Here is a 25,656-nt window from a genome sequence, read left to right as displayed (position 1 = left end):
CCACAAGGCTTTCTTTCTATAAAGATAGTAGGTATAAACACAATATTTTGATATTGTTACTTTCTAGGGATCGTATTTTTCATATCCATTTTTTTAAAAAAAATTCTCTACTAACAAATCTAGAGTGTGATTAACATGACTGCCCATTTTAACACTGCATACACAGATTTTTTGTACATATGTAACATTGCTTCTTGGCATTTTGGCTACTCTACTATACACTCTCCTTCCTTCTACCTTCTGAACTTAATCTGGTAAGCAGTTTTTTATGGATTAGACATTTCTTCACTGGTGTAAACATCTATCACATAACTTAAGTTCATTGAAACACTAGGAATTGTTATTGATTACTCACCAATTCAAGTATGTATGCTTCCTCAATCATATTTTAAGACATATCTACAACTTTATATTAGTTTAGTTTGAATCACTGGTGACAACATATTTATATATCTCAGGATAGATATATGCAACAGCTTTCAGATGCTTTTGTACTCTTCTTTTTCTTGCTTTATGGAGCCCTAGTTGTGTAATGGCTAAAGAGCTTGGCTGCTAATCAGAGGACTTCTCTGGGGGAGGAAAAATATGGCACTCTGCTTCTGTAAGGATTTACAGCCTTGGAAGCCCTATGTGGCAGTTCTACTCTTTCCTTTAGGATTGCGATGAATTGAAATTGACTAGACAGCAATGGGTTTAGAGATTTTGCATTTGTTTGTGCTTTATATAGCATGTACTCTTTAATCCTTAAGGATTTAAATAATTTAAAGATTCATCAAAGAAAGCTGACAATTTAAATTGCAATCTCTCACCTTTTCTCATATCTCTTTTGTTTATATATATGAGTGTGTATTTTATTTGTTCTTTTTCTTTTAAAGATACATTCATAAAGTTGAACCTAATCAACATGCAAAATTGGGATTTGTGAAACTTAAACTCTGAGCACGCCTTAGTCACTAAAATTGTAATAGCATGAGGCATCCCTTAAGTCATTGTTTTCTCATTCTCCTTCACTTACTACTGTTGTTACATGTTGTCAAATGGGTTTTTGACTCATAGTGACTCCATGTGACAGAGTAGAGCAGCTTGCCAGCTCTTTCTCTCATGGAGCTGCTGGGTAGGTAGGTTAGTAGGTTACTCATTGCACCACTAGGGCTCCTTGACTTAATACTAAACGAATATAATAACACAGTTGAACTCTGGAGAATGTCATCTGGAATAATTACCTAGTGATTTAAAGCCTGCCCACAATACAAAGCACTTCAGAAATTCTCAGAATAACTAAGGAAATGAAAAGTCTTTATCAAGACATTCTATTTTATCATGGTCATTAGAAACAAAGAATTCAACCCTTTTCTCCATCAATAATGTTCATATATCTTCTTTCATAGCTCTCCTCCCTTAATAAGACTCTGTGTGAGTCTACAAATCTAACATTGCATTTTGATTCTAGTTCCATTTGAAAAACTTACACAGAAATAAATCATATTGAATGAAACAAAAGTTAAACCCTTTGTTGCCAATTACTCTACTGGACTTCCACAGTGAAAAGGCAGAAATATTTGTTCTTTTCCAGACCAGATAAAAACAAAATTATGAATGAAGACAAATTAGTTAAAGGTTTTTATTATTATTATTATTATTATTATTAAATAAGATTCTGAATTGTTTATTAGTATTCTATCTGAGGTTGAAGTTAAATGCCATAAAAGGAAAATTGCTAAATTGCTATTAAATTACTGCTACTAAGGTAAAGTGTAAGTGGCTTTGTCAGTAAATAAAGTAATAAAACAGGAACTTTTACGTTCAGAGGTTTTGTGGCATATATAATCACAACTTTCTTTTCATAGGTCTTCTGATTCTGGTACCGTAGTATCTGTAGGTTCAGTTGTTATCACTATAGGAATATTCTCAGATATCCATCCCTTAGGAGTCCTATTAAAGGACCGTCTGCTAGAAAGGGGATTGGTAAAGGCCATGAACCTGGGATCTGTTAGCAGTAGTAGCTCAAAATCTGGAACTTTGAATTTAACCATTTTTGATGCTTTTTCAAAACCCCCAAATGGGGTGGCGACTCTGTAGGAAATGAAAAGAAAAAGAAATGTTAATTAATTTATTTACCAAGAAACAGAAAACAATTTTGATTTGTGATTTTATGCCCATATTGTTATGTTCTTAGTATAGTTATTAGTTTTCATTTTTGAGGCAAGCATTTCTATTTAAGGATCATGTCTGTCTTTCTGATAAAAGTTATTTCTTAACAAATTAGTAGAAAGCTCCTTTGTATGAACTCTTAAGTTTTGTTTTGTTTTGTTTTTAGTTTTTGTTGTGATTTGGGTGAAAGTTTACAGAGCAAATTCATTTTCCATACAGCAGCTCACATACACATGACATTGACTGCAATTTCCCACAATGCAATAATTACCCTCCCACTTCCTCCCCATAGTTACCTCTTCCCTGGGTCCTTCCCTCCCATGCAATCCTGCCCCCAGAGCTATCTCCCTGTGCATACTCAGCTCTTCTACTTCCCCATGACTGATCTCTCCAAGGAGTGTATCTACCTAATGTAAATGTTTAGCTCATATGCCTATCTTTTGTTTGGCTGGAAGCCACAGGAGTGGGTTCAGTTCCAGACCTGAAGGGCAGCTAAGGGCTGTAGTCTCAGGGTGAACTCTTAGTTTTGGACTAAACTAATCTATTTTCTGTGTCCTGAGCTCATAACAAACATTTCTTATCTCCATGTCTTTCCAAACTGTTTCTCCTGCTCAAAATATATTCTCCCAGATTTTTCTCTACTTGTATATGTTCTGGGGCCCCTCAGGTTCTAACTTCCCATCAACTATTCCAGCCCACATATTCTTAACCAAATTCATATAGCACCAGTTGTTTTATGTCAGTCATTTGGTGCTCATGATGGGGTACTTTGTATTTTCAGCTTCTCTTTTTAAAGATATTGTTTTGTTTAGGTCATCAGTGAATCATGAACTCCTTGAGGGTGTTGTTGTTGTTGTGTGCCATCAAGTTGGATTCGACTCATAGCTACCCCTCCTTGGGTTTCTGAGGCAGTATCACTATGGAAGTAGATTGCCCAACCTTCCTTCCGAGGGTGAGAAGTATGTTTTTCATATCTTTGTAGCTCCACTTCAAAACCTTCCAGTCTTTCTGTCATCTTCTGAATAAAGTCAAACCTCCTCATCTTGTCATTCAAGGCCCAACATAACTCTATAGCTATGTTTGATTTATACATTAACTTACTCATTTATTGAACATTAGGGATACAATCACAAGACAAAAATAAAATAGAAGACACCTTTCCTGAATGGAAGTAAAATGAGTTTATAGAAATAATGGTGATCTGATTCATACTGGAGAAAAAACAAAAACAAAAAACCTCTGTCCAACTGCTTTATGGAGAATAGCCTAAAAATGGGCAATAGTGAAAGCACAAAGTTCAATTTGAAGGCTCTTGTAGTAATCAAAGTAAGATATAGTGGTGGTCAGACTACGGTGGTAACACTGGAGGTGTTGGGAAATGATTGAATGTATATTGAAGATAGAGCAAACAAGACTTGCTGATGGTATGAAACAAAGAGTGGAATCAAGGAAAAATCCTAGGTTGTTCCCTTGAGTATTTTGGTGTATAATAATGCCATTTACTAGGAGCTCTGGTGGCTAAGGCACTTGACTGCTAACCAGAAGGCTGGCGGTTCAAACCCACCAGTCACTCCTTGGAAGGAAGATGGGGCAATCTACTTCCGTAGTGATACTGCCTCGGAAACCCAAGGAGGGGTCGCTATGAGTCAGGTCCGACTCGATGGCACACAACAACAACAACAACAACAACAACTTGTGGTGTAGTGCCTAAGGCATTTGACTGCTAATCAGAAGGCTGGCAGTTCAAACGCACCAGCCACTCCTTGCAAGGAAGGTTGGGCAATTTACTTCCGTAGTGACACTGCCTCGGAAACCCAAAGAGAGGTTGCTATGAGTCAAATCTGACTTGACAGCAATGAGTTTGATTCGTTTGGCTAACGCCATTTACTTAAAGGAGGCAGGTTGGAGAAGGACTTGGTTTGGAGGCTGGAAATCAGGAGATTGATCCTGACATGTTAAGTTTTGTATGCTTGTTAGGCATCTCAAGGGAGATGTCCTATGGACAGGCTGAAATTCAGGAAAAGAGTCAGGGTCAGTAATATAATTGATATCATCAACAAGCAGATGATATTTAAAACCTTGGATCTGCATATAATCATAGCCCAGAATGAGTGTAAATAGAGAAGATAGCACTTCAACATTTAGAGTTTGGGAAAAGGGGAGAGGCCATCAATGGAAGCTGAGAAAGATAAAAATCTAGAAAGTATGATGATCTAATACACAAGTTACAAAAGTGGTTTTTGACAGAGAGAATGGTTAACCATGTCATATAATGCTGAGAGGTTGGGTAAATTGATACCTGAGAATTCACCATTAAACTGGAATGGTAACATCCAGCCTTGACTGAAATGAATTCAAGACAGAATGGGACATGAGAAAATAGAAACAATGAATACAGACAAGTCTTTTATGGATATTTTTACCATAAAGAAAAGAATTTTTATGTAGGATAGGAGACATTTTAATATGTTTATATTATTTATAGCAATATGCCATTGAAGAGAGGGAAAAATTGAAGTAGGCAAGAAAGGGGATAATCTAGAAGCTCCAGATTGAGTGAGAGAGTTTGGGGATTAGTAAACAATGGGAGCTCTTGTAGCATAGTGCCTAAGGTACTTGACTGCTAACCAGAAGGCTGACGGTTCAAACCCACCAGTCACTCCTCAGAAGGAAGATTGGGCAATCTAGTTCTGTAGTGATACCTCCTCGGTAACCCAAGGAGGGGTCACTATGGGTTGGGTCTGACTCGATGGCACATAACAATAACAACAAACAATAGGAAGTGCTGATCTTAGGAACAGGTTGGACAATTCATCAACTATTAAAAGAGAAAAGACAGAAAATACATTCAGATGCACATCATTTGGTAAGTTTGATAGCAGAAAAATGAAATAGATCTCTTCCAATAGCTTCTAATTTCTTAGAAAAATGGCAAGGGCAGTCATCAACAGAGTGAGGACTGGAGTTGGGTATTGGACGGTTAAGGAGAAAGGAAAAGATCTGAAATTGCCTTCTAGGGGATTGGAAAGAATTAGCTAGCAAATGTTGTTGAACTGACAAGTGCTGAGACAGTGCTGAGATTTGTGGTCATCAATTTAAGGTAAGGCAACAAAATTTTGTGTTTGTCTCTGGCTACAGTCAGCTGCTCAGATGCAGGTGAAGAGTAGAAAGAGAGGTGCTTAGCAGAATTAGAGCTTTACCGGTTGAGTAAAATAGTTAAGGAGAAGAGAAAGAATGATGACAGTGTGTACAATGAAGTGATTAATAATGATGGAGTACATAGTCTGGAAAGGAGCTCTGGTGGCTCAGCGGTCCAAGCATTTGGCTACCAATCAAAAGGTCAGCAGTTCAAATCACTAGCTGCTCCATGGGAGAAAGATGGGGCAGTTTGCCACCATAAAGATGACAGACTTGAAAACCCTATGAGGGCAACTCTACTCTGTCTTATAGGGTCACTATGAGTCAGAATGACTCAGTGGCAATAAATTTGTGTTAATTAGTGGATAGAACTAAAGAATTATTGATGTACATAATAATGAAAAGTAAAGTTATAAACTGATAAAGAGTAGAATACTTGAAATTGAGATTTTGGAGGTAGCACAGGTATTGATAACGACAAACATTAAGGAAAGGAAACAGTGAATAAACCTCACTCAAACTCACTGCCGTTGAGTTGGATCTGACTCATAGTGACTCCTCCTTGGATTTCTGAGGTGGCAGCTCTATGGAAGTAGATTGCCCAATCTGCCTTCTGAGGAGTGGCTGGTGCATTTGAACTGCCAGCCTTCTGGGTAGCAATCAAATGTCTTAGGCACTATGCCAGGAGAGGTTTGAAAAATGATTCTTATAACTGAGATAGAAGAGTTCAGCGGATCATTTAAATGGATGTTGAAGCTACCAAAATGTGATGATAGGAATATCGCTAGAGAGAGTATACTCTTGCAGTATACTCCAGAGGAGTATTCTCAGGTGAGATATTAAAAGTTTCAATGACTGAGGGGAATGACCATAGATTGGATAGATTACTTCAACAATGGATGTAGCAGATGGAACTGTGTTATACTAACACAGCATCTCATATTTCCTTGACTCATGATTTTATACTGTCTTTTGGTAGCTTGCTCCCCTCTGAATAGCAATATATTTCATTTTCTAATGAATCTCTTCTCAAGATGACTGACCTTACCATATTCTTCCCAAAATTGCTATGGAAGATATGGGTGATAATAGATCACTGACAGGCTCAGTAACTTCAGTCTGATTTAGTAACTTAGCAATTAAATAAGCACAGGATTTCATGTCCAAGGCCTAAAACCATTATTCTGGAGGTAAGAGACAGAAATTTAGAAAAGTTCTTGTAAAAACTTAGATCACCTATCAGGTACTTTATAATTACTTAATTTCATAAGGCATAGTAATGATGAAAGTCAAGCTCCTTAGAAATGAGACTGGCCAGACATCTTCTCATGTACTTTGGTCATGTTGTCAGAAGGGACCAGTCCCTGGAGAAAGATATTATGCTTGGAAAAGTAGAAGGTCAGTGAAAAAAGAGGAAGACCTTCAATGAGATGGATTAACACAGTGGCTGCAATGATGGGCTCAAGCATAACAGAGACTGTGAGGATGCAGCAGGACCAGGCAGTACTTTGTTCTATTGTACATAGGGTTGTTATGAGTTGGAACTGACTCAATAGCATCTCAAAGCAACAACAGATACCAAACAGTGTTTTCAGTGCTTCTCAGACTATTGGTATATGAATCACTTGGAGTTCTTGTTCAAATGCAGATGCTGATACAGTCATTCTAGAGTAGGACCTGAGAATCCTCATTTCTAACAAGTTCTCAGGTAATGCTAGTGCTTCTGGTCTGTGGACCAGACTTTAAGTACAAAAGCTTTACATAATTGTCTCACTAAATCATTACAAAACCCTATTAGATGATTCTATTTATATGCCCATTTAACAGATGGAACTGAGGCAAAGATAAGTTAAATGGCTTACTTATTTAAAGTCATTTACCTATTAAGTAGTGGAACCAGGAATTGACCAGGCAGCCAAATTCGCCTGAGGCCTGCTTTCCTAGCCACTGTCCTATACTGCACCTTACTAGAGAATTATTAAGGGATATTGGTCTTTCTCAAATCACTTTCTATGTAGAACAGTATATTTTGGAATCTTAACCCACTTAATCTGTGTCTGAGTAATATCAAGCCAAGTTGCTATCACATTCATAACACAACTAGCTGATTGAATGTCCTATGTTTTATTATCTTATTAGTATATTTAGTATGTTTAAGTGTCTTTATAACTCAAATGTAATTCAGTACATAATTAACATTTTTTATTCTTGGATGTCCACAAGAGAAAATATCTTATCACTTTAGAACCTTCCCATTTTATATCAGTAGTTTATGCATTTGTTGAATGATTCATGTACTAATACAACAAATTACTGATTGTTTGGTATGTCTGCCACTCTACTATGTGCTAGAGATTCAAAGACGAAAACTCAACAACAAAACGACAACCCAGTTGAAAAATATTCAAAGGACTTGAATAGATATTTCTCCAAAGAATATATGCAAATAACTAATAAGCACATGAAAATTTGCTCAACAACATTAATCATTAGGTAAATGCAGATAAAACCTGCAATGAGGTACTACTTAACCCACTAAAAATGGAAAATAACAAGTGTTGGCAAGGATGTGTAAAACTGAAACCCTATCCAATGTGGATGGAAGTATGAAATGATACAGCTGCTGTGGAAAATAATTTGACAAATAAAGTATTACCACATCCCTACCAATTCTACTCCTATGCATATACCCAAAAGAATTGCAAGCAGAGACTCAAATATAGTTGTACATCAATGTTCATTGCAGCATTATTCACAATAACCAAAAGGTGGAAACAACCAAGTGCACATCAACAGAAGAATGGATAAACAAAATGTAGTATATATATCTAAGACTTGATTGTTGTGTTGTGGTGGCTGGTATGTTTCTATGATGCTGGAAGCTATGGCACCAGTATTACAAATACCAGCAGGGTCACCCATAGTGGACAGGTTTCAGCAGAGCTTTCTAACTAAGATGGATGAGGAAGGAGGACCTGGCAATTCACTTCTAAAAAAATAGCTAGTGAAAACCTTATGAATAGCAGTGGAATATTGATATAGTATTGGAAGGTGATCCAACAGAATAGGGAAATTATTGATCAAATAATTAATATAACATAAAAGCAAAATTTTGCTGAAGATAAGCAAAAGATGGTTGCAGCAGTATAGTACATCAAAAAGGAACTGCCAGAAATTCAGGCCAGATTTAGAAGAGGACCTGGAATGAGGACTATTATTGCTAATGTCAGATGGATCTTACCTGAAAGCACAGAATACCAGAAAGATATTTAACTATGTTTTTATTAACTATGCATTTGACTATGTAGATCATAACAAATAATGGGCAGCATTGCAAAGAATGGGAATTCCAGAACACTTAATTGTGCTCATGAGGAACCTGTACATAGACCAAGAGGTAGTTGTTCACACAGAACAAAAATTTGCATGGTTTAAAATCAGAAAAGATGTGCATCAGGGTTGTATCCTTTCATGATACTTATTCAATCTGTATGCTGAGCAAATAATCTGAGAAACTGGATTTTACAAAGAAGAATGCAGCATCAGAATTGGAGGAAGACTCATTAACAACTTGTTATGTCACGCAGATGACTATCTTGCTTGCCGAAAGTGGAGAGGACTTGAAGCACTTACTGATGAAGAGTAAAGACTACAGCCTTCTGTATGGGTTACACCTCAACATAAAGAAAACAAAAAGTTTCACACGTGAACCGGTAAGCAACATCATGAAAAATGGAGAAAAAATTAAAGTCGTCAAATATTACAAAATACTTGGATCCAAAATCAACTCCCATGGAAGCAGTAGTCAAGAAATCAAAGGATAAATTTTATTGGGCAATTCTGCTGTAAAAGACCTCTTTAAAGTGTTAAAGAGTGAAGATGCCACTTTGAGGACTAAGGTCCTCCTGACCCACACCATGGCATTTTCAATAGCCTCATATGTGTTGAGAGCTGGACAATGAGTAAAGAAGACTGTAGAAAAGTTGATGCATTTGAGTTGTAATGTTTTTGAAGAATATTTACTATACCATGGACTGCTTGCCAGAAGAATAAACAAATCTTACTTGAATAAAGTACAGCCAGAATGCTTTTTAGAATGGAGGAAGGCCAGATTTCACCCCTTGTAATTTGGTCATGTTGTCAGAGAGATCAGTCCCTGGAGACGGTTATCATGCTTGGTAAAGTAGAGGGTCAGTGAAAAAGAGGAAGAACCTCAATGAGACGGATTGACAGAGCGACTGAACAATGGTGTCACATATAGCAATGATTGTGAGAATGGCACAAGACGGAGTAATGTTTTGTTCTGTTGTACATACGTCTGCTATGAGTCAGAACTAACTTGATGGCACCTAACAACAACACCAATATTTTACCACAGTAAAAAAGAAAACAGAAAAATACTGTAGTAGAACTTTACCTCAGTGAACTCACAGAAAAGTGAAGAGAGAAACTTGAAAGGGTAAAACAAAAAACAAACAAACAAACAAAAACACAGCACACAAGGAATAAGATGTTGTTATTGTTATTTGCCATCGAGTCAGACCAGACTCATGGTGACTTCTCCTTGGGTTTCTGAGGCAGTATCACTTCAGAAATAGATTGCCCAACCTTCCTTCCGAGGAGTGGATCGGAATAAGATAGGTGCTTTAAAGGAAGCATGTCCTTAGTGCAGAGGAGCCTAAGATGAAATGCATCTTCGTCTGCTTGGTGGGTCAGACAAAACTTCTTAAAGTTGGAGCCTGCGATCAGGACCAGCTACATAATTTGGAGAGCCCAGTACAAAATGAAATTCGGGTCCCTTGTTAAAAAAAATTACTAAGAACTTCAAGTTCGTGACAGCAAAGTATTAAACACAGGACACTTCTAATTGTGATGCTCTGTGCAATTGAACTGGTTGCATGTTCATACTTGGGATTTTGAGAATGGTTATCCATTAGATGCAAGAGGCTGGAGTTCAACATTGCTAGATTTAAGCTGAATCTGGTCAATTTATTTATCTTGTATTTATTAATTCCAGAAATGAATTTTAGTCACGGACATAATTTTTTCTTTTCCTGAGTTAAACCAAAGACGATGTGTACCTCTGCAACTGAAATCCAGTATTTGGGTTTGGCATTTAGTGGATTATGTTTTCTCTTTTTATCCAATCCTGTTTTGTTTTCTTCTCCGAATTGGCAGGTCATTTTCTTCTTTTGAAAATGAAAACATTTCCTTCCCTTCCCCTACCTCCTACTGCTGATCCAGAGAAAGGTTGCTGTTTGGAAAACAGAGTTTTCTTTCCTTTGGCACCATTCAGACTGTATCCTGTTTGTTTGAATTTTTATTGGCCTTAGCACACAAGAGTCCATTAACAGAGATGTTAAACATTCAAAGTGAGAGACTACTTATGAAATTTTTAAGATCTCTGAATATAGTTTCAAGTTTTAGTCGAAATTAGTGAAGCATAAACCTTCCTCTGTAATATTTGGAATTGCTACTGAAAAATAATTGGGCATCTCTGTAATCACTAACATAAATTTTCAAAACATGGATTTAACTTAAAATAGCTTTACTCTTTGTCATCTGGTAAATCTGTTTTCTTCAGCCTCACAATTAAGAGATACTTTCTTGTTTATTTTGATTGATCAGTAATGGGGATTACATTTGTATAAATTAATAGTGCTTATTATTCTATAAGGTAAAGGAGTAGGTTAAATGGTTGTAGTGAAATTAATTTATTCTACTAAATAGGTAATGTACATCATGTATTTAATGGTATTTAACCACATAACTGGACACTTGGTGGTGCAGTGGTTAAAGTACTTGGCTGCTAATGGAAAGGTCAGTGGTTCAAATGCACCAGCCACTCTGTGGGAAAAAGATATGGCAGTCTACTTCCATAAAGACTTACAGCCTTAACAGGGGGCAAAGTTAAGAAAACTTCTTAGCCACAGCTAAACACTTTGAGGGAGTGGAGTGAGCTGCTGGGCCGTGGGCTCAAAATCATGGTCACGGGACATCAAGCTCAATTGGCATAACATACTACACAAAAATATTGTTCTACATCCCATTTTGGTGAATAGTGACCAGGGCTTTAAAAGCTTGTGAGCAGCCATGTAAGATACAGCAAATGGTCTGTCCTCATCTAAAGTGAAGGAGAGTGAAGGAAATCAAAGATGTATGGAAACAGTCCAATGGACTAATGATTCATGGGAACCTCAAGTTACATGACCCTGAGAACAGGAGTAATGGTGCCCAGCTACCACCGTCAACCACTTGGAAAGGCATCGAAATTGGAGGTCCTGGATAGAGTGGGAGAAAAATGTGGAACAAACTCGAAACCATGAAAAAAGACCAGGCTTACTGGTCTAATACAGACTGGTGGAAACCCGGAGACTATAGCACCTAGTCACCCTTCAGGCCCAGAATTGAACTCACTCCCACAGCTTAACTTCCAGCCAAACAGTAGACAGGCCTAGGAAGTTAACAGTTAAATTACACCTGGTAAGTACATTCCTTAGAACAAATCAACCTTGGGAGATCAGAAGGGCAGCATTTGTGCAGGGAGAAAACTTAGAGGGCAGGGATGCAAAAGAAAGAAAGACAAGGGAAAAGACAATCACAGGGAGGAAGTGGAAAGGGAGGGGTTACATTGTGGGAGTTACAGTCAATAAGAAAATAAAAAAAAAGTTTTACAGCCTTGGAAACCCTATGGAGGCAGTTCTCTGTCTCCAGAGAACTCTCTCTTATAGGATTGCTGTAAGTCAGAATTGACTCAATAGCAATGGGTTTGAGTTTGGGTAATCATACAATCATAGAGTTTAGTGCAGCCCCTTATTTTACAGATGAGGAAATTAATGTAAGCAGAGGTTAAGTGACTTGCTCCAAGCTACATATACCCAAGATTGGGTGTATTAGTAACATTGCAAAAGTAAGTCTTTGTCGGGGGTACAGAATAATCTTCTATTGCCATTTAGAGGCTTTTCATTAAAAACTAAAATGTTTTCCACCAGAGGATTTTGTTCTCTGTATCATGATGACAAAAACTCGGTATCACATGCCAACAGTGTCACCCAGGGTAAATGAATTACCTGTTAAAGCTCCTGTAATTGGGCAGTTCTGCCTTTCCTTCAGGCTTGAAAAGTTTAGGGTATAAAGCCTCTAAAAGCTCTGGATCACTACTAATGGCCTGTTCCCAGGGAGACTGATAGTACTTAGGGACAGCTGTGGTGTTGAATCTTTCAGGAGGAATTTCCTTCAGTGGTCCAGAATATCCTTCAGAAAAATATAATAAGAATAAGTAAACAGAGTGATTGAGAGTTATTAGACTCCTCCTAACATTTTACCATGTTTAATTTTTCATTCAGTGGTAAAATTAAGAAAACTGCATTCTTTTTATAGTCGCTCAGGAAAAAATAATCTGAAAGAGATATTTTAAAACCCTTTTAAGCTTGTGGAATGCTAAAAAGAAACCTCATTTCTTAATGTTTACTTTTTTCCAAATTATACAGATATTCTTCCTTGCCTATCTTACTACATATTTCTTACTGTAAAATTAAAAATTATATTCATCTTATTATTATTTTTTAAAATTATCTCTTTTACATTAATCTATTTGAGGCTTCAGCTACCACAATTAGTTAGTTGATTTAAAAATATGTATTGAGTGCCTACCATAGTCTAGGCTCTGGAGAAATAGCAATTAAGACAGAATATTTCTCCTCTGGGAGCTGATTCTTTAGAGATATGTGAGCAGTTTGCCCATCGTAAATTGCTGAGCGTTCTGTAAAATATTTAAGCTTCAAATGGGGGAAGTAACTTGTTTTCTATACTATTCAGCCCCTGGCCTCATTATTCCCTGAGATGTCCATCCCTTGTTTACTCGGTTCCTGACAATTTCTTAACTACCGTTTTTGCTTTTGGTCTCACCTCCTCAATTCATCCATCATAAGAACTAGAAATATTCTCAAAGTATAATTTTAAAATCATACAAATTCCTAGAATAAAACTTTAAAACTTTTTCACACTTATCAAATGAAAACTCTTCAGGTATCCTAAGGCACAACCACCTACTTCCCATCTATACCACTATGTTGTTGTTATCATTAGCTGCCATTGAATCTGCTCTGACTCCTAGCCATCCTATGTACAATAGAACAAAACACTGCCCAATCCTGCCCATCCTCACAATCTTTGCTATGCTAGAGCCCATCACGGCAGCCACTGTGTCAATCCATCTTGTTTAGTGTCTTCCCTTTTTTTGCTGACTCTCTATCTTACCAAGTATGATATTCTTCTCCAGGGACTGGTCCCTTCTGACAACATGACCAAAATAGGTGAGACCAAGTCTGGCCATTCTCGCTTTTAAGAAGCATACTGGCTGCATTTCTTCCAGGACAGATGTATTCATTCTTCTGGAAGTCCATAATATTTTCAGTATTCTTTGTGAACACCACAATTCAGAGGTCAACTCTTCTTTGGTCTTCCTATTCATTGTCCAGCTCTCATGTGCATATGAGGCTATTGAAAATACCATGGCTTGGGTTAGGCATACCTTAGACTTCAAAGTGACATCTTTGTTCCTTAAGACCTTGAAGAGGTCTTTTGTAGCAAATTTGCCCAGTACAATACAATGTCTGATTTCTTGACTGCTGCTTTCATGGGTGATGACTATGGATCCAAGTAAAACGAAATCCCTGACAACTTCAATCTTTTCTACACTTATCATGATGTTGCTTATTGGTTTCATCGTGAGGATTTTTGTTTTCTTCATGTTGAGACGTAATCCATACTAAAGACTGTAATCTTTGATCTTCATCAGTAAGTGCTTCAAGGTCTCTTCACTTTCAGCAAGCAAGGTTGTGTCATCTGCATATAGCAGATTGTTAATGATCCTTCCTCCAATTCTGCTGCTGTCTAACCTCTTTGATTTTTTCTCAGCATACAGATTGAATAAGTATGGTGAAAGAATACTACCTTGACACACACCCTTCCTAATTTTAAAACATGCAATATCCTCTTGTTGTATTTAAATAACAGCCTCTTGGTCTATGTATATGTTCCTCATGAGCACAATTAAGTGTTCAATAATTCCCATTCTTTGCTATGTTATCCATAATTTGGTATGATCCGTACAGTTGAATGCTTTCATACAGTCAATAAAACACAAATAAACATCTTTCTGGTATTCTTTGCTTTCAGCCAAGGTGCATCTGGCATCAGCAATGATATCCTGTTTCACATCCCCTTCTGAATCCAGCCTGAACTTCTGGAAGTTCTTTGTCAATACACTGCTGGAAACGTTTCTGAATTATCTTCAGTAAGATCTTACTTGCATGTGATATTAATGATATTGTTTGATAATTTCCACATTCTTTTGGATCACCTTTCTTTTGAATGGGTGCAAACAACCATCTTTTTCAGTTGGTTGGACAGGTAGCTGTCTTCCAAATTTCTTGGCATAAATGAGTAAACACCCCAGCACCACATCTGTTTGTTGGAACATCTCAATGGGTATTCTGTCAATTTCTGGAGTTTTGTTTTTCGCCAATTCCTTCAGTGCAGCTTAGATATCTTCCTTCAATACCATTGGTTGTCAATCATATGCTACCACCTGAAATGATTGAATGTTGACCAGTTTTTTTTTTGTTTTGTTTTGTTCAGTGATTCTGTGTATTCCTTCCATCTTCTTTTGATGCTTCTTGATTCATTCAATATTTTGCCAATAGAATCCTTCAATATTGCAATTCAAGGCTTGAATTTATTCTTCAGTTCTTTCAGCTTGAGAAATAGTGAATGTGTTCTTCCCTTTTGGTTTTCTAGCACCAGGTCTTTGCACATTTCATTATAATACTTTACTTTGTCATCTCAATCTGCCCTTTGAAATCTTCTGTTCAGCTCTTTGCCTTCATCATATCTTCCATTTGCTTCAGCTACTTTCCATTCAAGAACAACTTTCAGAGTCTCTTCTGACATCCATTTTTGGTCTTTTCTTCCTTTCCTGTCTTTGTAATGACCTTTTGCTTTCTTTGTATATGATGTCATTGATGTCATCCTACAATTTGTCTGGTTTTCGGTCACTGGTGTCCAATGTGTCAAATCTTTTCTTCAGATGGTCTCTAAATTCAGGTGGGACATAATCAAGGTTGTATTTTGACTCTTGTGGACTTGTTTTAATTTTCTTCAGCTTTAACTTGATCTTGCATATGAGCAGTTGGTGGTCTATTCCACAGTCAGCCCCTGGCCTTGTTTTGATGGATAATATTGAGCTTCTCCATTGCCTCTTTCCACAGATGTAGTCAATTTGATTCCTTTGTATTTCATTTGGTGAGGTCCATGTGTATAAAAAAAACTCCAAACTCACTGCCGTCAAGTCAGATCTGACTCATAGCGATCCCTCCTATGCAGGGTCACCCATGGACAAGTTTCAGCGGAGCTTCCAGATTAAGACAGACTCAGAAGAAGGAAAGGGCAATCCACTTCTTGAAGAAGTGGCCACTGAAAACCTTATGAATAAGAACAAAACAGTGTCTAATATATTACTGGAAAACTTTATGAACAGCTCTGAAACATTGTCTGATATAGTGCTGGAAGATGAACCCCTTGGGTTGGGAGGCACTCAAAATATGACTGGAGAAGAGCTGCATCCTCAAAGTAGAGTCCACATGGATGGAGTAAAGCTTTTGGGAGCTCCATTTGCTGACATGGCATGACTCAAAATGGGAAGAAACTGCTGCAAACATCTATTACTAATCAAAGCATGGACTTGCATGAAGTATGAAACTAGGAAAATTGGAAGTTATAAAAAATGAAATGTAACACATAAAGATTGTATCCTAGGCATTAATGAGCTGAAATGGACTGGTTTGGGCCACTTTGAATCAGACAACCATATGATCTACTATGCCAGGAATGACAGATTTGAAGAGGAATGGCATAGCATTCATTGTCACAAAAAAAATATTTCAAGATCTATCCTGTAGTACAATGCTGTCAGTGATAGGATAATATCCGTATGCCTACAAGGAAGACCTATTAATATTACTATTATTCATATTTACTCACCAACCACTAAAGCAAAAGATGAGGAAATTGAAGATTTTTACCAACTTCTACAGACAGAAATTGACCAAACATGAAATCAAGATGTGTTGATTATTAATGGTGATTGGAATGCAAAATTAGGCAATAAGGAAGAAACACCAGTAGTTGGAAAATATAGCGTTGGTGATAGAAATGGCATCGGAGATGGCATGATAGAATTTTGCAAGATCAGTGACTTATTCATTGCAAATACCTTTTTTCAACAACATGAACAATGGCTATACACATGAACTTCACCAGATGAAATACACAGGAATCATATTGACTATATCTGTGGAAAGAGAAGATGGAGAAGCTCAATATTAGCCAAGACAAGGCCAGGAACTGGCTGTGAAATAGACAGTTCTTGCTCATATCATATCAACTGCTTATATGCCAGTTCAAGTTGAAGACAATTAAAACACATCCATGACATCCAAATATGACCTTCGTTACATTCTACCCTAATTTATGGACCATCTAAAGAATATATTTGACGCACTGAACACCAATGACTGAAAACCAGAGGAATTGTGGGATGATATCAAGAACATTATACATGAATAAAGCAAAAGACAGGAAAGAAAGAAAAGACCAAAATAGATGTCAGAACAGACTCTGAAACTTGCTCTTGAACAGAGAGTAGCTAAAGCAAATGGAAGAAATGACAAAATAAAAGAGCTGAACAGCAGATTTCAAAGATCAGCTCAATAAGACAAAACCAATTATTATAATGAAATGTACAAAGACTTGTAGTTAGAAAACCTAAAGGGAAGAAAATGCTTGGCATTTCTCAATCTGAAAGAATGGAAGAAAAAATTCAAACCTTGAGTAACAATATTGAAAGATTCCATGAGCAAATTATTGACAGATGCAGGAAATATTGAAAGAAGATGGAATTTCATGGACTGGCTCTCAGGCCAACAATAGAAAGACCTGCATGCAAAACACCTACCCCAGGGAGATACACCCACCTACCCTAGGGTGATGCACCCCTTATATCAATCAACCGTGAGATATGGTGGCATAGGGCCAAAGGCATTTGACTGCTAACCAGGATGTTGGTGCTTCAAAAGTTGTTTCATGGAAGGAAGATGGGGTCATCTACTTCTGTAAAGATTTACTGCTTTGGAAACCCAATTTGGGTCACTATGAGTCAGAATCGACTCAATGGCAGTGAGTTTGGTTTGGTTTAGTTTGAGCATTCACATAGAGGGAAAGCTGTACAGACAGGAATGCATAGATAAGAAGGGCACAGGAAGGGGTAATCACAGGGAAGAGAAGGGGGGAGAAGGGAGGGGATATTTTTATGGTTGGGGATTGTAATCGGGTTATGAAATCAAATGTGCATGAACTGTAGATTGTAAAACAAATCTGCTTTGTAAATTTGCACTCAAAGAACAAGAAAAAAAGAGAAGATTCTCTGGGCAAAATATTGAGTGATGAAGAAATCATCAAAAGAAGATGGAAGGAATACACAGAGTTGCTGTACCAAAGAGAATTGTTCAATGTTCATCTATTTCAGGAGGTGGCATATGATCAAGAACCAATGGTATTAAAGGAAGAAATCTAAGCTGCACTGAAGGAATTGGTGAAGAACAAGACTCCAGGAATTGATGGAATACCCATTGAGGTGTTTCAACAAATGGATGCTGCACTGGAGACACTTACTTGTTTATGCCAAGAAATCTGGAAGACAGCTACTTGGTCAACTGACTGGAAGAGCTCTATCTATACTTGTACCCATTCCAAAGAAAAATGATCCAACAGAATGTGGAAATTATCGAATAATATCATTAATATCACATGCAAGTAAAATCTTGCTGAAGATAATTCAAAAACGGTTGCAGCAGTATGTTAACCAGGAACTTCCAGGATGAAAGCTGGATTCAGACGAGGATGTACAATGGGGGATATCATTGCTGATGTCAGATGGATCTTGGCTGAAAGCAAAAAATACCAGAAAGACTTTTACTTGTGTTTCATTGACTATGCAAAAGCATTTGACCGTGTGGGTCATAATAAATTATAGATAACATTGAGAAGAACGGGAATTCCAGAACATTTAATTGTGCTCATGAGGAACCTGTACATAGATCAGGAGGCTGGCATTCGAACAGAACAAGGGGATACTGCATGGTTTAAAATCAGGAAGAGAGTGTGTCAGGGTTGTATCTTTTTATCATACTTATTCAATCTGTATGCTGAGCAAATAATCCGAGAAACTGGACTATATGAAGAAGAACGTGAGACCACTTTAAAGTGCTGAAGAGCAAAGATGTCTCTTTGAAGACTCCAAAACCAAAAACCAAACTCACTGCTATCCAGTCGAGTCCAACTCATAGTGACCCCCTTTGGGTTTCCCAGGCAGTAAATCTTTATGGAAGTAGATTGTCCAGTCTTTCTTCCGTGGCGTGGATGGTGGGTTTGAACTGACAACCTTCTGGTTAGCAGTCAAATGCCTTTGGCACTACGCCATTAGAGGTGTGCCTAACCCAACCCATGATATTTTCAATTGCTTCATATGCATGTGAAAGCTGGACAATGGATAAGGTAGACCAAAGAAGAGTTGATACTTTTGAGTTGTGGTGTTGGCAAAGAATACTGAAAGCACCCTGAACTGCCAGAAGAATGAACTAATCTGTCCTGGAATAAGTGTAGCCAGAATGCTCCTTGGAAGTGAGAACGCAAGACTTTGTCTCACCTTCTTTGGTCATGTTGTCAGAAGGGACCATGCCCTGGAGAAGGATATTATGCTTGGTAAAGTGGAAGGTCATTAAAAACAGGGGAAGTTCTTCAATGAGATTGACACAGTGACTGCAATGATGAGCTCAAGCGTGGCAAGGATTGTGAGGCTAGCTCAAGACCAGGCAATGTTTTATTCAGTTTACATAAGGCTGCTATGAGTTGGAGCTGACTCAGCGGCAATGAACAACAACACACTCTTAAGGGACTGCATCTTAAGTCCTTGTGGGGAGCAGAGACTAACTAAAGCAATCTCCACAACTTTATTTCACAAAAGGCATCTTAAATTCAGTACCAGAACACCAAATTCTTGATCAGTGTGACCTCATAGACATTCATAACCTTAGTTTCTTAGTTTATACAATGAGGATTGTAATAACTATGCCACAGAATTATTGTGAAAGTAAAACAGATAATATATATCAAGACCATTCATAAAGCCCTATACAAGTATAATTTCAAATGACTTAATTTGAAAAATAGGAAGTAATTTCTCACAAATACAAAGGATCATCTGAGAGAACACATGGCTACAACAAATGTATTACATATACCCTCTAGGTCTGAATCTTTACATTTTTCTTGAATTCATTCCAAAAACCAGTTGTTTAATGATAAAGCTGTGTCATCTAAATACAATTTAAAAAAGGTTTTTAATGACTTGAGCCATATCTTTAGATACACAGCAATTTTATTGTTTTATTTGTAAGGGTATTAGTTACCTGGTGCAATGTTCTCTGGATTTGGGGGACTTCGTGGATCCGGAGTGTTGGGAGGAGTCAGTGGGGCTTGCTGTGAACCACCTTCCAAGTTGCTTCCATCCAATTTCTCATTCTGCATAGCCATATTGTACTGCATTTGATCAAAAGTAAACTCTGCTGAAAACTCAAAAATATTAAACACACTAATAGAAGGTCTCTATGTAAGACTCCATTTGTATATTTATAATTTAAATATAATGCCACTTCTTTGTTTCATGGGGACTCGATAATTTACTTAGTGTTTTGGTTATCTTTTGCTGCTGTAACAGAAATATCGTAACTGGATGGCTTTAACAAACAGAAATTTATTCTCTCCTAGTTTAGGAGGCTAGATGTCCAAGTTCAGGGCACCAGTTCTAGGGGAAGATTTTCCTCTCTCTGCAGCTCTGGGGGAAGACCCTTGTCTCCTTTCAGTATCTGTGGGCCAGGCATTCCTTGGACATCTACATGTGTCTTGGCATCAATCTTCCCCTGGATCTAGGAAGTTCTCAGCTGATGGCTACAAAAGGGTAGCTCTGTTCCAGCTCTTCTTTCTCGGTGGTAGTTAGTTCCTTCTTTCTTTGCTCACTTCTCTCTTCTTTTATCATTGTAAGATGAAAGGTGATGCAGACCATATCCAAGGGGAACTTCCATTACCTTGGATTAGGGCTGAAACCTGAGTAAGGTATTGTATCCACCCTAATACCCTTACAATTGATTGGCTGATTACATCAGATCACATCCTGAGGGATGATTATATCATTACATAACTGCCAAATCACTGAGAATCATGGCCCAGCCAAGTTGACACATATTTTGGGGGGACACAAATCAATCCATGACAATTGATAATATGACTGAGTAGTTGAATGAGAAATTATACTGATATCAATCCAAGAAATATTTTATTATGACAGTTCATTTGATAATTAAATGTGATATTAATCAAGTCTTAATGTGTTCTTGGCATCATGTTAACTATTCACAACATTTCTATGAGATGAATCTATTAATTTTAAAATTATTAGTAATCTTCTAATGTAGATCCAAATATTTGGCTTAGTCATCCTTGCATTACTATTTTATTTTATGGTTAGATTTTAATCAAATTACTTAATATTTCTAAAGTTTTAAACTTTAATCTGATATTTGAACAGCAGTCATATGTACCAAAAAATATGCATTTTAAATTTCATGGGCTTTCAGAAGGAAAAAAATTGTGATTTCTAGAAAATAAAATGCTAGAAGAGGCAATTGTCTTTTAAGGTTTTGGTGAATATGTGTATTACAATTTAGGATTTACTCAATGGCAATAATACAGGACTTAAAAAATCATATGTTGTTGTTGTTGTCAGATGCTGCCAAGTCAGTTCCAACTCATAGTACCTATATACAAAGGAATAAAACATTGCCTCATCCTGTGTCATCTTCATAAAGACAGGATGAGGCATGTTTGAGCCCATTGTTACAGCCATTGTGTCAATCCACTTCATTGAAAGTCTTCCACTTTTTCTTGGACACTCTGCTTTAGCAAGCATGATATCCTCTCAAGGGTCTGGGCCCTTCTGATAACAGGTCAAAAGTACATGAGACAAAGTCAGCATCCTTGTTTCTAAGGATTCTGGTTGTAATTCTTCCAGGACAGATTTGTTCATTCTCACAGTCCAAGGTATATTCAATATTTTTTGTCAACACCACAATTCAAATGCATCAATTCTTCTGTGGTCTTCCTTATTCATTGTCCAGCTTTTGCATGCATATGAGCAATGGTTTGGGTCACATGCCTCTTAGTCTTCAAAGTGACATCTTTGCTTTCTAACACTTTAAAGAGGTGTTTTGCAGCCAATTTTCCCAATGCAACACATTGTTTGAATTCTTGGCTGCTGCTTCCATTGGCATTGATTGAGGATCCAAGTAAAATAATATTCTTGATAACTTCAGTATTTCCTTCATTTATCATGATGTTGCTTATTGATGCAGTTGAGAGATTTTTGTTTTCTTTATATTGAGGTGCAATCCATACTAAAGGCTGTATGTGGTCTTTGGTCTTCATCAGTAAGTGCTTCAAGTCTTCTTCACTCACAGCAAGCAAAGTCATATCAGCTATAAATTGGAGGTTGTTAGTGAGTCTTCTTCCAGTCCTGATGCCTCATTCTTCTTTATGTAGTACAGCTTCTCAGATTTTTTGCTTAGTCTATACATTGAGTAAGTATGGTGAAAGGATACAGCCCTGACTAACACCTTTCCTGATTTTAAATTACATAATATCCCCTTGTTCTGTTTGAATGATTGCCTCTGGGTCTATGGACAGGTTCCACATGAACACAATTTAGTCTTCTGCACTTCCCATTCTTCACAATGTTATCTATAATTTGCTGTGATTCACACAGTTGAATGCCTTCATAGTCAATAAAACACAGGTGAACATCTTTTTGGTATTCTCTTGTTTCAGGCAAGATCCATCTGACAGCAGCAGTGATATTTCTCATTCCACTTGCTCTTATGAATCCAATCTGAATTTGTTGCAGTTCCCTGTTGATGAATTGCTGCAGCTGTTTTTTCAGCAAAATTGTTTAAAAAAATATTTATTATATATACTTAAAAATATTTTATTTTCAGAAAATTTTTGGCAAAATTAATATTAATATTGTTTGATACTTTCTTTGTTATGTTGGATCACCTTTGTTTGGAATGGGTATGAATATGGATCTCTTCCAGCTGTATGGCCAGGTAGTTGTCTTCCAAGTTTCTTTGTATAGACAAATGAACATCCATTTAAAAATTTCAATTAGTGTTCCATCAACTCCTGGAAACTTATTTTTCATTAATGCTTTCAGTGCATTGGTTCTTGATCATATGCTACCTACTTAAATGGTTGAACATTGACCAGTTTTGGCACAATGACTCTGTATTCTTTGCATCTTCCCTTAATACTTCCTGCATAGTTCAATATCTTGCCCATAGAATCCTTCTTTGTAGTAACTTATGACTTGAATTTTTTTTCAGTTCTTTTAGCTTAAGAAATGCCAAGTGTGTCCTTCCTTTTTGGTTCTCAAACTCCAAGTCTTTGCATATTTCATTATACCATTTTACTTTTACTTAGTCTTCTGGAGATAGTCTTTGAAATCTTCTGTTCAGCTTTTTCATTTTATAAGTTCTTCCATTTACTTTAGCTACTCTACTTTCAAGAGCAAGTTTCAGAGTCTTTTCTGATGTATTTTGGACTTTTCTTTCCTACCTGTCTTTTTAATAATCTTTTGTTTTCTTCATATAGACTGTCCTTGATGTCATGGCATGAGTCATCTGGTCTTCAGTTATTAGTGTTCAGTAATGCAAATGAATTCTTGAGATGGTCTCTAAATTTAGGTGAGATATTCTCAAGTTTGTACTTTGGTTCTTGTGCACTTTGAAAATTCTCTTTAGCTTCAACTTGAACTTGCATGTGAGTAATTGACAGTTTGTTCCATAGTTGGCCCCTGACCTTCTTCTGATTGATGATATTGAGTGTCTTAATCATGTCTTTCCGTAGATTTAGTTGATTTGATTTGTATCTATTCTGTTTGGTTAGGTTCATGTGTATAGTTACCATTTCTGTTGTTGAAAAAGATATTTTCAATAAATGGATCATAGGTCTTGCAGAATTTCATCATGTGATCGCCGGCACCATTTTTATCAGCAAGGCCATGTTTTCCAGCTTCTGATCCTGCTTCTTTGTTTCCAACTTTTGCATTCCAATCATCAATACTTATGAATGCACCTTGATTGCATGTTTGATCAATTTCAGACTGCAGAAGTTGGTAAAAAATCTTCATTTTCGGCTTTAGTGGTTGCACAAATTTGAAAATAGTAGTATTAACTGGTCTTCCTTGTATATGTACGAGTATTATCCTATCACTGACAGAATTGTACTTCAAGATAGATCTTGAAATGCTCTATTTGATGATGGACTATGCCATTCCTCTTCAATTTGTCATTCCTGGCATAGTAGACAGTATTTTTTCCAGTTAAAGATGCCAATGCCAGTTCATTTCAATTCACTAATGCCTACGATATGGATCTTTGTGTCCCATTTCATTTTTAACAAGTTCCAATTTTCCTGGATTCATACTTAATTTATTCCATGTTCTTATTAATTATGTTTGCAGCTGTTTCTTCTCATTTTAACTCATGCCACATCAGCAAATTTAGGTCTTGAAAGCTTTATTCCATCCATGTCATTGAGATCAACTCTACTTTAAGGAGACAGCTCTTCCCCAGTCATATTTTTTGTCTTATAACCTGAGAGGCTCATCTTATGGCATTATATCAGACGTTTGCTGCTATTCATAAGGTTTTTACTGACAATTTTTTTTTTTTTTTACAAGTAGATGCTAAATTGTCCTTCCTAGTCTGTCTTAGTCTAGAAGCTATGCTGAAACCTGTCCCCTATGGGTGACCCTGCTGGTATTTGAAATACTGGTAGCTTAGCTCCCAACATCAAGCAATGAGCAAGTCACCACAGTAAGACAAACTGACAGACAAGTGGTGGGCATAAAAAGAAAATAGAAATCATATAGAACACTTAATTTACCTTTTAAGAGAAAAAAGGAGACATTGTAATAGGTTATGTCCTCAGAAGAATGGCTAGTTCTTAACCCTATAATAAAACTTTACTTTAATTATATATGGAAATGGGTTTATTTTTAAATAAGGCAATGCTTTTAGGAAGTGCATAAGGTCAAATTTTCTTTTGGCATTCAGAAGAAAAATATTTAGCTAAGAACATAGCAAACAAAGGTCCATTTGTCTTTTTTTCTGTGTGACATATGCAGAAAATATTTATTAATGCATTTTCATTTCTATATTTATTTCTAAGATATTATTTTAAGACTAACTGAACTTTATAGAATTTTGAGGATAAAAGACTATTATGTCCTAAACATCAAATACTTATTATCATAAATCAAGGGTCTTATCTGATAAAATTATGAAGGAAATAAAGTTTATCCCCATTTTCTGGCCTCACTCATGCATGACTACTGCCAAATGACTTTTGCACTCAGACTACACTACAGAATTCCAAACTATTCTTTGATAATGTATGTAAATGAAAATAAATACTCTCAAAGCATAAGGTGTTTTGTTGTCGTCTGTTTGTTTTTAACTAAAGGATTAGGTCTGTAATAGAATTTTTTTTTTTAAAAAATACATTTTGGGAATGATCTCTAGTATATGTCATATGAGGTTTAAGTTATAGCACAAAAATTAACACTCTAAACACTTTCCAACATATTCAAATACAAACTCTCTATCATCTTTACTCTTGATTGAATACTAATAGTCTAAATGCTTCAGCGCTGTTCTCCATCCTACCTATTTAGTGTCATTCTCATCAGTTTTTGAAGTTATACCCTGGACTTCAGTCAAACAAAACCACTTATAATTTCCCCAATATCCTGCGTGATTTCCTACGCTTGATTTTTTGATCACGGGAATCCTCTAGGAAGAGGCATCTCTCTCTCATTTCATGGTGAAATATGTCTTGATTTGAACATACCCCTTCACTGATCCTCCTTCCTGAAACAAAAATTTACACTTTCTTCTTAGAGCTCCTATATAATTTTCTATAGTTTGCCTTTTTAACCACCCTTACTGCCCTCTTTTATTTACTAGTTTGTTAAATAGGCGAGGACAGGGAATTTTATCTGACTTACTTACCTCTTACAAAGTCTAATATGGTGCCTTATTAAAAAAAAAAAAAAAAAAACATTGCTATTTAGTCATATCCGACTCATGGCGACCCCTCCTTGGGTTTCCGAGGCAGTATCACTATGGAAGTAGA

At 36.7% G+C, this 25,656-nt stretch overlaps 1 protein-coding gene across 1 annotated transcript in view; it reads right to left on the bottom strand.

Moving 5' to 3' along the window:
• Positions 1-1,841: 1,841 nt before the first annotated feature.
• Positions 1,842-25,656, bottom strand: part of MYOZ2 (myozenin 2) — a 58,675-nt gene continuing 34,860 nt past the window's right edge. Inside the window, exons 3-5 of the mRNA XM_007952372.2 lie at positions 19,818-19,947; positions 12,360-12,543; positions 1,842-2,073 (exon numbers count right to left, since the gene is read on the bottom strand). Coding sequence (XP_007950563.1) covers positions 1,842-2,073; positions 12,360-12,543; positions 19,818-19,947 — 546 coding nt within the window. The remainder of the gene's footprint in view (positions 2,074-12,359; positions 12,544-19,817; positions 19,948-25,656) is intronic.

The sequence above is a fragment of the Orycteropus afer genome, unplaced genomic scaffold (assembly GCF_000298275.1).
Source record: "Orycteropus afer afer isolate SDZICR_OR568_19922 unplaced genomic scaffold, OryAfe1.0 scaffold00332, whole genome shotgun sequence".
In the NCBI taxonomy this organism is placed as follows: Eukaryota; Metazoa; Chordata; class Mammalia; order Tubulidentata; family Orycteropodidae; genus Orycteropus; species Orycteropus afer.
The sequence above is the reverse complement of the archived record's forward strand: the minus strand, read 5'-3'. Positions and strand labels throughout refer to the sequence as shown.